We start from the raw sequence: 11,698 nt of genomic DNA, 5'->3' as shown, positions 1-11,698 counted from the left end.
TTAAATTTGAGGATGTAATAATGATGAATCGAAATAATTGATGTGTTTGAACAAAGTTTGAAGAAAGGACAATTATTTAAATAATTATTTTGTACATTTTACATAATTGTTTTGTACCTTTTAAAGGATAAGAAAGGAGTTGAGAGGAGATACTAAGACTAAGAATTAAGAGAAGTAATTGATGATTAATATTATAGATTAAACCTTGTTGGGTGCTATGCCCATTGTTTTAATTGTTTTAAGCACCGCTGAACCATGATGAATAATATTATGATGTCATCTATTTGAGATACTCTTGAATGACTGTGATGAATGTTCTAAGGTGATAATTTATGATAAGATATGTTGTATAAGTCCAATGTTGTGGGTCGACACTCGAGGAGTTGAGGATGCATTTGTGTGGTTGAATTGTTTGTTTGAATCCATGCATTTCATACTTTGTTTTGCAAATAGTGAGTCTATGCAAGTAGGTATGGGTCATCTACATGTGCCCTAGGGGTATTATGGTGGGGAAACCTCTCTCGAGAGTGGGAGGCTTCCATTGCCAATTGTAACATTTCGACAAGATCCTGATAGTCATCCCCTGGTGAGGTGGTTCAGGAGGATCATTGTTGCGGAGTGGTCTCTATACTTTTTGATGGGGTGGTCTAGTTCCATTATTCCTTGGCAATTAGGAGCATACATCCCATGAGCCTCAATTGATGAATATGATGTATTTGTGATTGATGGAATGATAGTGATAAATGCAATGTAATATGTTAACTTGTTATTAATATTGTATGAGACAAATTGATGAAAGTGTGCATATACGATGTAATTGTTGCATGAATTGTGTAACTATCCTTATACTTTGTATATGTTGTGATAAATAAGATATATTTTCACTCCCTATGTTTGTATGTTTGTGTTTAAACTAAACACTATTTGCAGGTATAAGATAATGGTTTAAAGGACGAGAACAATAAAGAAGGATATTGTTCTAATAGTGTGACATCGAGGCTGAGTTTTAGAATAAACTAGACATAGACCTGTGCGATGCACGAATAAAAAAGAAATTATTTAATTAAAAAAATATTATTTTGTTAGTTAATATATAATTTTATATATAATTTTTTAATTATGTAATATAAATTTATTATTGATTTTCTACAACAAATAAATTTATTATTGTTTGTAAAGAAAAAATATTTTTATAAATATTTTTATATTTATATTTATATAATATTTCATCCTTTATTTTTTTTTTGTTAGATTCAAATTCAAAAATATAAGATTCAAGTAAATACTCTTTTAAATAGTTCATAACTAAAGATATTATATTTAGATAAATATTTTTTATAACTAAATTATAAAATAGTCTATTTCAATATTTTATCAAATTAATAAATTGATAATAAAGAATATACATATATTTATTATTTTTAAATATGTAACTCTTATACAATCTAATTGTCGACAGGTTTACCAATTTTTTTTTATTGTTGTTTAAAATTAATATTAATAAAAAGTTTATTATTTTCTTATTAATGAACATAAATATCAATTAATAATAATTATTAGATTTTGGAAATTTTTTTTTTTAATAATGATTTATAATTAATATTAATATCAATATTAATTACTATAATATTTATTATTATTTTGAAACAGAGAATTTAATCAAATTAAATTTCTTAAATAGTAAATTAGTGGTGAAATATTTTAATCTACAATTAATATCAATTAATATTGCTTCATTTTTATTTATAATTAAAACTAATTTGTTTGTAGCTGAAAATTTAACAAATTTTAATCTCTTAATTAGTAAAAGTATTAATTAATATATAATTACATATTAAAAATAATTTTAAATCTTTACCAAAAAGGAATCACTTTACCAAAAAAAAAAAAAAATTTTAAATTATCACATATTATATTTTTGAAGAAAAAAATGTTTTATTTTTTGTGTTTTATTTTTTTTATAACGAACAATTTAATTAAATTTAATCTCTTAATTATTAACTAATATGATTATTTATATAATTACTAATTTACTAATTAAATACAATTTAAAGCTATATAAAAGGATAATAAAAATAATATTATAGATAAAATGTGTGACAAATTGAGAATATATAGTGAAAAAAATAAAGAGGGTAGGAAATAAATTAGATAAAATGTAAATATGTAATATAGAGAGTTGAGAAGAAAAAAAAGAAGAAAAAGTAGTACGTTTCATTTTTGACAAAGATTGTCTTGTGAAATGAAAAATAAACAAAGAGGGTGACAAATAGATTAGATTGAAAAAAAGTAGTACCATGATGAAATAAAAATTAGATAATTGAGAAATGAGAAGAGAAAAAAAAAGGAAGAAAAAGTAGTACATTTCATTTTTGACAAAAAATTGTCATGTGAAATGAAAAATAAATAAAGAGGGTGACAGATAGATTAGTTAGAAAGTAAAAGGAATCATAGAATGCAGAGAGATGTAATATATAGAAAGTAAAGGGAAAATATAATAGAATATAGAAGTTTAGAGAATTTACCACATAGACAAATATCTGACATAGTAAAATGTAAAATTAATTTTATAATGATGTGTCAATATAATAGAATATAACTCAACTTTTATATTTAAAAAAAAAAAGAAAAAGTAGTACGTTTCATTTTTGACAAAAATTGTCATGTGAAATGAAAAATAAATAAAGGGGGTGACAAATAGATTAAATAGAAAGTAAAAGGGAAAATAGAATGCAGAAAGATGTAATATATAAAAAGTAAAGGGAAAATATGATAGAATATAGAAGTTTAGAAAATTTTTCACATAGACAAATATGCTGACATGATAACATGTAAAATTAGTTTTATAATAATGTGTCAACGTAATAGAATATAACTTAATTTTTATATATAAATAGATAGAATATAGAAGTTTAGAGAATTTACAAACATATACAAATATGCTGACATGACAACATGTAAATTAGTTTTACAATAACTGTCAATGTAATAGACTGTAACTCAAATTTTATATATAAATAGAATAGAATTTGCCACATAAATAAATACGTTGACATGACAACATGTAAAATTAGTTTTGTAACGATGTATCAACATAATAAATGTAACTCAACTTTATTTATTTATTTATTATTATTTTTTTTTTATAAATAGATGATTGTTTAATTTGAATTTCTTTTTAAGTTTGTTTTATTATAACTTATTTGATTTAGGAGGTTATTCTTAGTTTTGATTAAACAATAATAAATTTTTTATGATTTAAATAATGTTTATAGATGTGAACCCTTTTACAAGTGTTATGTGGAGAATTATTATAAATTATTTTTATTTTCTAAAAATTTTATTATATTTTATTTATTAAATCCTTCAAAATAAAAATGTGTCACAATAACAATTATAATAATAATTATGAAGATAACAATGATGACAACATAATAACCAAAAATACAAAATATAACTCTACAATGTCTAGAATGGTAATCTTGAAAATAGGTATTAACAATATTATAGTTTTATTGAATTGTGCATTTACATTGTAATTCTAAATCTATCATATTTTACATTCATCTTTTCCATGTTCTATAAAGTAACCATAGACTAAGTTCTAATATCAACTAAATATATAAGAAAATATAAGAGAAGTTGATTTTAAAAAAATAATAATATATATATATATATATATATATATATATATATATATTTTGCAAAAACAAAACTTTTGTTACCCAAAGAATCATTTAAGAGAATTTTAAAAAGAACACAATTTAACTATTTGAAGTTTAGAAAGGAATTTCTAAGGTTAAGATGTTTTTGATTATAAGTTTAATAAAAGCATACTTGAAAACAATTATAAAAGTATGTCCACATCACTAAGTCCAATCCTAATTTAGTCTCGAACTATCGAGAGCTAAGTCCAATCTTAATTTAGTCTCAACCCAACAAGAGCCAAGTTCAATTCTAATTTATCCTAATTTAGTGTTAAGCCCCCAAGAGCTAAGTTCAATCATAATTTATCCTAATTTAATCTCAAACCACCAAGACCTAAGTCACAATAATTTTTTGTACTATAATAATTATATAATACAATAGATGTCCAAGTATTCTTTACGCAAACATTTTTAAGTTATAACCCAAGTATTTTTTTTCCTTCTTAAAAACTTTTAGGATTTGTTTTAAGTCAAGTTTTCCTGTAATCTCCTGATCATAGCTCTAGTAGTTGAACCCTCAGTCTATGCTCTTCCATCAACATCTCTCTGATTGTGATGGTTAGCTTATATATCATGATTCTTTGAGTTCATATCAAAACAGACCTGCTTTTAGACAGGACGAGTCTAGGACTCCCAAGATTGATTCTCATGAGTTGTTAAAATAATACCTGATCAATAAAACTCACATCCTATAAACACATTAATATTTAATTGTTAGTTTTGAAATACTATATGCATTATGTCTATAAACCAAAAATATCAAATTTCCACATAACAAAGGGCCAAAAAATATTGAGCGCATCCATTATTCAAGTACACATCCAACCATCAATGAACACTAACTGTAAGTTTGTCACCAGTTGTATTATTTGGTGTTTGATCATGTGAATTTTTAAATGAGACAATACATTTAATGACATTGTCAAATTCCACACATTGACTCTTGCCCCCCACCTCTACGAGTGTTTTATTTGAGTCATCAACTTGACAATTAAAACATCCATCTATCATAGAAGATTTATTTACTAATGGGAGTCCCTTCAATAGTCATGACCACAATTACTTTGATGATGGCATCAAGATCATATTCATGGCCAAAAAATGGTGAGTAAGCTATTAGTAGTTCACAGTTGATTTAATTGCATCCAATATCTGCATTGAATGAGTGACAAGCTTGCATCAGTCAAGACACTTGTTAAACATGATGCATATAAAAGAGAAGAATAATTGAGTTAAACTAACAAGTTACCTTGTTTTTGGTTGGCATGTAGAAAGGTTCAAAAACCAAAGGAAAAGGAGTGTCCAGACCACAAACTCTTGCCACAGGTGCCTCTAACTGTGCCACAAAAGAGAAAGACAGGCTTAAGACATGTCCTCATTGAGTTTGGTTAATTTTGAAGGCATATATATATATAAACATTTTGTTGATGTTTTCATCAAATCAAAAGTATGCAGAGTTTTACACCAAAATTGTACATTTCGGAGGCTTGATGCTCTAGGTTTTTCTTTTTTGTTAAGATGTTTCTTGCTGTGCGTTCTATCCTTTAGTGACTACATTTCTCAACTCTGGTTAAAGGTTGTTTGTTGCTTTTCCAGTTTGACCGGTGAATTTTGAGACTTTTTCTTGAAAGTTTGTGGAGATTAATGAAGATGAACATCACCCTTTGATGAGAGTAAACTAAGGAAGGAAAATCCTTAGATCTTCTCAAATGTGAATATGTGATGTCATGTTAGAAAGTCGTGATGGTATGTATCAAATATATATTTGGCTATTTAATTATGGAAAATGATACTTGTACAACAAATTGTACATCATTTTTTTTTGTCTATCCCTCTCCATTACATCATTTATTACATTTATAAATAATGGAGAGAGAGACAAAAAAAAATGTATAAATTGTTGTATGAATTGCTGTAAGCGGTATTATTACTTTTTAACTATAAGAGACACAGGTGGAAATAGAAACAAAAATCTGTTTCCAGGCCTGTTGGAAACTATGCCCTATTGACCTAATGATCATTTGTACATGAAGTTAAGAGGAACTAATAAAGGCAGGAACATACCCTTGAGAAGCAGCGTTCAACAATGGAAGCTGAAATTTCAGCACCAAAACCTCCAGTTATAGGAGCTTCATGACTAACCTACAAAGTACATTCAAATATTTAATGTATCATGTAAGGAAGGAAATACCAAACTGGGTTAAAGTATTATTCTATAAACTACATACTCACAAGCAATCTTCCTGTCTTCTTAACTGAGGCCTCTACTGTCTCCTTATCCCAAGGAATTAGTGTCTTCAGATCAATCAGTTCACAAGAAATTCCCTCCTGCAGAATATCATAATAACTTTAGAATTACAGTAGAAATAAAAGTCTAGACTTCCACTTATAAATTGAATTCCTTATGTACACGTAATATATTATCGTAGAAATGGGAAATTGTAATGTCAAACTTTCTTTTACAGAACAGAACAACTTTCTTCTTGAGTATTTATAAATAATTGACACCCAAGTAGTTTAAAAGATATGAACTTACTAATCAAGTCATTAGAAAAATAAGAGAGTAGAACCAAAGAATGGGATGCTCTTACTAGTTTTAGTTAGACTCCCTATATAAGTAGTTATACTAAAGCATTAGGTCTAAGTGCAATACTACCATTGATCCTTTTTAAATGAACCATTTTGGGAAGTTTGTCTTGTTCTTTTTATAAGATTCCCTTCAACTTATCTAATGCATTAATTGTTTTTTCTTACAAAAATACCCTTAATTGGAGATGCATTAATTAATAAGGTGGGGAAAGAGATTAAGAGAATGAAATCCCAATAGTTTTAAGGGTAATTCTAGAAAGATTATACAAACTATTGACAAATTTAATACCAATAATTAAATTAAATTTCTTAATTCTTGTGAAGGAGTTAAGACCAGAGGTAGTACAATAAATTACTCTTTAACTCAAACCTCATCATAAATAGTATTGGTATGTAACATTGACAGCTGCATTTTGGGTTCATATAATGGATATGATGATTCTTATATTTGGCATGGTAGAAAAATAGCTAAGATGATTGTTCTAATCCAAGGCACATTACACAATCGCAATTTACTCAGGAACTGACGATGGATTCCATGCATGCTGGAGCAGAATAAATCACTTTCCTGCTTTCCCTCAGTGTATTTGTGAAAAATATAGAATACCCCCAATTTAAATTGACGTCCTACTCAGCTGCATTAAACAACAATTTCACCTTGACATGACATAAAATGATGCACTCATCATTTGTTGCCTTTTTACCCCCTTTATTTTTTTTCATGGTTCAATCTTCCAAAATCATTTGACGTGATTAACCATTACACATAATTTACATGTGATTAATAATGTTTTTTTATGCTATTTGACAGCAAGTCTCAATTCCATTTTGCCTAATTTCCTACATCAAACAAAGGAACCAAACATTTCCCTTCCATTTCTAACACAATCAATGCTAATTAAATTCCAACCAAATTCCGTTCCTTTGTGGAAAAACAGACTCTATATACCAAGTGTATTAGGTTGCATCAAGAGAAATTCTCCAGCTATGACTTGCCCACCATAACCAAAAGCAAACAAAAATATGGTGTGATGCAGAATACATGTTTTAAGAGCTTTCAGTTGCAATGCAACAGCCACTTACTTTTTCAGCATCAAGACAAGCTTGTTCCATTGTAGATAATTGAGCTCCCCATCCAACAAGTGTTATATCACTTCCTTGCCGAATCACCTGAATACACATTTAAATATTCATCAGAATAACTGTTTCAGGAATAGTATCAATAGTGTTATGCAGAACTTCTATTCCTTTTTTATTTTTTTATTTAGTGACTTGTGTACCTCAGCCTCAGATAAAGGCAACATGTAATCATCCTCCGGTACTTCTTCAACAGCCAAACGATAAAGCCACTGAAACCAAGAATTAACATGGTTAAAATTGCAAAAGTGGCATACTATTCACATTATTCATAAAGGTAATTTTGGTAGAATACAACCTTTGGTTCAAAAAATACTATAGGATTTGGATCTCGGATGCAAGATAGTAATAACCCTTTTGCTTGTCTTGGACTTCGAGGGATGACCACCTATAAAAGAAACTCTATTGAGGCATTTGGGAAAATTTTAATTATGTAAAATAGACAGAAAGTTAAAAGAAATTTGGTTTTCCTGCAAGATGAGTGATGTCCTACAATTCTCATGCAATCCCAAGACAGCCTAAAAATTCAGAAAAATTATCCAAATCTATGGAAATAAAAGGGAAAGGAACGATGTACACAAGTGCTAGTTATTCAATAAGTAAAGGTACAAGACCATTATAGACCATGACTTGTGGTCCTATTGGGCTTGACTGGATAAAGTATACTATTCTACTTCAACCTGACAAATTCTAGAAAACCTAGTCTAAATATATACATTATATGCACCCAACCTGTTACAAATGAAAGAACAACCCACTTCAATATGTATGTACTTATGCATAACCAACTTCCATCTTTTCAGATGTTATGGAAATCTAAGAACTTAGACTACAACATTTTTGCAATAATTTAATGCTATTACTAATCCTCTCACATTGATAATCTTAATTGGATGAGTCAGCCATTTATGATGCACGATTTTAATTCTTTCCATACTATCTTAGGTTTAGAATTTGAACATTTTTATAGTCAATTGAACTATCAAACACTACATTGCATAGAAAAGCAGGGACAAGAAATAGAAGTATAGAAAGAAAGACAAGGTTCTAACTAACACACTGAAGTTCATTTGAAAGCACCATACTTTGATACCAGGAACATGACAGAAGAAAGCCTCAGGGGACTGAGAGTGATAATGCCCACCATGGCCCACAGCTCCATAAGGGGTTCTAATTGTTAAACCTATAAAAATGTGTTCAAATCTTTAATGCAAAGAGTGGAAATAGAGATAAGCCAAACTTTAACACTAAAGCCGTGAAAGAAATTTACCACCACAATTAAATTGGTTCCCACTCCGGTATCTGAATTTAGCAGCTTCATTGACAATCTGGAAACAAAATTGGTCAGTTACTGATCAAAAGCGGTTTTGACTAAATCAAGCAATGGGATGGGAACTTGCCTGATCGAAGGCAGGGAAAATGTAATCTGCAAACTGGATTTCTGCTATGGCTTGATTTCCCTGCCAGATAAAATATACAAATTGCTTAAATATATTAAACTGCAGTAAGGTTTGATGGTAAAGCTGGAAATGAGTTATTTCAACCTCAGAGACTCACCATAGCTGCTAGACCAATGCCAAAACCAACGATACCCTGTGAGTAGCATTTCGGCGTAAATTTTTTAAGTCAAATCTTTGGATATACAAATTACAGAAATAATTAGAAAGATACTTGGTGTAAAAATAAGATATACAGTGAAATGCTAAATCAAATTCCTTGGATACATTTTCATTGGAAGAATCCATCAGACCATGTTCTAAAAATGTTATTTTAATGCTTTTTTCCCCTTTCTAGAATAGAAAATGATCTTTTGTCTTCTCTTGGATGTTAGAATTATATATTTCTGTGATATTAGAACCATATTTTAATTGTGCTTCTTAAGTATATCTATTTACACGGGAGATAGGATAAGAGAAAGAAAAGAGGAAGCACAAAGGCAATGTGAAATACATAAAAATAAATACCTGCTCACAGAGAGGAGTATTGAAAACCCTCTTTTTACCAAATTGGTCTGCTAATCCATTTGTGCAACGGAAAACCCCACCAAAGCTTACATCCTCTCCAAAAACGTAAGAACTGTGATGATGTGCAAGAGAAGATAAGCATGTACAAAACACATAATAGTGCAACTGATAGACCGTTAAAGTGAGACAAGTAACACAGAAACCCAGTTTGTCAATTGAATTAATATTAAAAGAAACAGAATCATACAATTTTTCAAACATGCCAAGGCTCCGTTGAGATATATAATATCTGAATAATACTTCAATAGAGTTTGTTTACTTGGGTTCTGAAATACAAAGCTTCCAACGACAACCTTTGTGAACAAAGTTTGGTTTATGCTACCATTCACAATTCCATTAATATCACAAAATTGTTCTACACAAGGGATTTGAGACTTGGGAGTTGCCAGCAACTATTTGTAGCCTTCTCTATTGATATAGAACCTAGATAATCTAAAATACAACTTTTGAACAAAAAAGTAAAATTCAAAATAAAAAACTGAGGGAATTTACTGTTTCTTGAAATGATGTTAGATATTAAAATCCATTGTTTCTTCCCTCCTCAATCTACCACTAACTTTTTTTTTTCTGTGATTCCACGGTTGGAACTTTCAATCTCCTTTGAGACTAGCAGGAAAAACATGCAAATGATACACACCAAAATTGCAAAATGCCAAAAACTAAAGTACATCTTCCAAACCATTTCATCACTTGATTTGATTTATAAGTTACAGTAACTTATGATAAAAAAAAAATAAATAAATCCAGCAGGCAAGGTAAAAAGTAAAAACCAAAGACAACAACTCAACACAGTTTGAAACAGTCATTAATCAAAACTGATAAAAACAAATATATTGAAAGGGAATAAGATTTCCAAGTTTTGTGCGGGTCATTTTGGTTTTGCCACCGATATCTCCAGCTCACTAGATTAAAGGCTAATTTGGTTCGTAATACTTTGACCGTAGTTATGGTCAGAAGGCTTTTCACATATAGGATAAGGATAAATAAATAATTATAGGAATCAAATAAGTTGAATGACACCATATGAGACCCTGTCAGGAGTGAATTTGAACAATACAATTGAAATATATGATTAAGATTAAAACTAACTAAAACAATAGTGATCATTAGTGCAAGGATATATGCTCAATATTTACTCTTATCACCCTCTCACTAGATACATCTCAAACAAGCAAAATAGAGAGACCCACCGTGGATCAGTGTCCAAGGCAATGTGGAGAGCCTGATTGATTGCAGAACACAGGTTCATTGATTTCACTCCTTCCTCAGAAGCACCCTTTTGAAAGCTGGTGGAGGTGGAAAATCCCCTCTTGGGAACCAAAGAGACCCATCTTCCAAACTTGGTCAACATGATTATATGTGAGAAACTTGGTGCCACAATTGACCCTTTTGAACCTGAATTTGATCAAACTCTTCTCTCCTCTCTTTCAACTTCTGAGTCTTGGACGTGCAGCTAGAGGGGTACTTGGGTATGCCTAAAAGCACCAAACTTTCTTCCCTTCCTCTGCGGATTGCATGTATGAGAACACAAAATGAATAGTACAACATTAAATTAAAATTAAGGGGAGAAAGAGAAACATTTATTGGGCCATTGGGGGTAAAATCTGAACCATGAATGAAAAATTGTTTTCTTTAGTGGTAAAATACTTATAAATTGTAAAATTTGTCAAACCAATATGAATCGAACAATGCTTAACTGTGGGTCGTGCAATTATTTTTTCACTGTAACCAGAATTACGTTGTTTGGTTACGAAAATAAATAATACGAAGCAGATAAGATCTGGTCTGTGTTTGAGTCTGTCTCTATCCAACGTGGATCGAGTATAAGCTGTGATTATTAAAAGCAAAATGTTATCTTTATCTACTTCATTCATATGGGTGATTAATTTCCACGAAAAAAAAAAATAAAAAACTTTGCTGATCATCATCTTTATGTGGTTTCTTCTTCTAATTTTAATTATATTTTTCTTATCTATAAACTTGAATATGAAACATCAAATGAAGATATTAGCCTAGTTTCATACAAATAATCGAGGTGTTGTAAATTAGATGATTTTTTTTGCTATTTTTAATTTTCTTTATATCATATTGTCATTGTATAGCTTGGTTTTCTATTAATTTTGATATTAGTTATTTAACATTTAAAAATAGAAGTGATTGATTGGTTAAAATAATATGATTAAATTATATTTTAATTTTTTTATAGTTTTATTTTTAATTATTGTAATTAAAATATTTTAT

The 11,698-nt window shown here is 29.1% G+C and overlaps 1 protein-coding gene across 2 annotated transcripts; it reads right to left on the bottom strand.

Moving 5' to 3' along the window:
• Nucleotides 1–4,453: 4,453 nt before the first annotated feature.
• Nucleotides 4,454–11,291, bottom strand: LOC109803250 (2-oxoisovalerate dehydrogenase subunit beta 1, mitochondrial). Of its 2 annotated transcripts, XM_020364743.3 has the most exons (14): nt 11,155–11,291; nt 10,648–10,961; nt 9,398–9,509; nt 8,991–9,026; nt 8,834–8,893; nt 8,704–8,761; nt 8,519–8,616; nt 7,732–7,821; nt 7,577–7,645; nt 7,380–7,466; nt 5,940–6,035; nt 5,772–5,849; nt 4,957–5,043; nt 4,454–4,859 (listed from the first exon to the last, which is right to left on the bottom strand). In XM_020364743.3, the coding sequence occupies exons 2-14, from the start codon at nt 10,806–10,808 to the stop codon at nt 4,824–4,826; spliced, it is 1,068 nt and encodes a 355-aa protein (XP_020220332.1). In that variant the 5' UTR covers nt 10,809–10,961; nt 11,155–11,291; the 3' UTR covers nt 4,454–4,823. The 2 variants fall into 2 exon arrangements, 1 of the variants encoding a protein (XP_020220332.1); XR_003804190.2 differs by lacking the exons at nt 4,454–4,859; nt 11,155–11,291 and having other exon boundaries at nt 4,980–5,043; nt 5,936–6,035; nt 10,648–11,112.
• Between the last annotated feature and the right edge of the window lie 407 nt (nt 11,292–11,698).

The sequence above is a fragment of the Cajanus cajan genome, chromosome 3 (genome assembly GCF_000230855.2).
Source record: "Cajanus cajan strain Asha chromosome 3, NIPB_CcT2T_4, whole genome shotgun sequence".
Classification (NCBI taxonomy): Eukaryota; Viridiplantae; Streptophyta; class Magnoliopsida; order Fabales; family Fabaceae; genus Cajanus; species Cajanus cajan.
The sequence above is the reverse complement of the archived record's forward strand: the minus strand, read 5'-3'. Positions and strand labels throughout refer to the sequence as shown.

Excerpts from the sequence above, each read along its gene's own strand:
- LOC109803250 (XM_020364743.3), bottom strand. The coding sequence starts at position 10,808 with ATGTTGACCAAGTTTGGAAGATGGGTCTCTTTGGTTCCCAAGAGGGGA. Across the intron at positions 7,467-7,576 it reads TGCCTTTATCTGAGGCTGAG|GTGATTCGGCAAGGAAGTGA; the intron begins GTACACAAGTCA and ends ATGTGTATTCAG. Across the intron at positions 5,850-5,939 it reads AGAAGACAGGAAGATTGCTT|GTTAGTCATGAAGCTCCTAT; the intron begins GTGAGTATGTAG and ends TGTACTTTGTAG.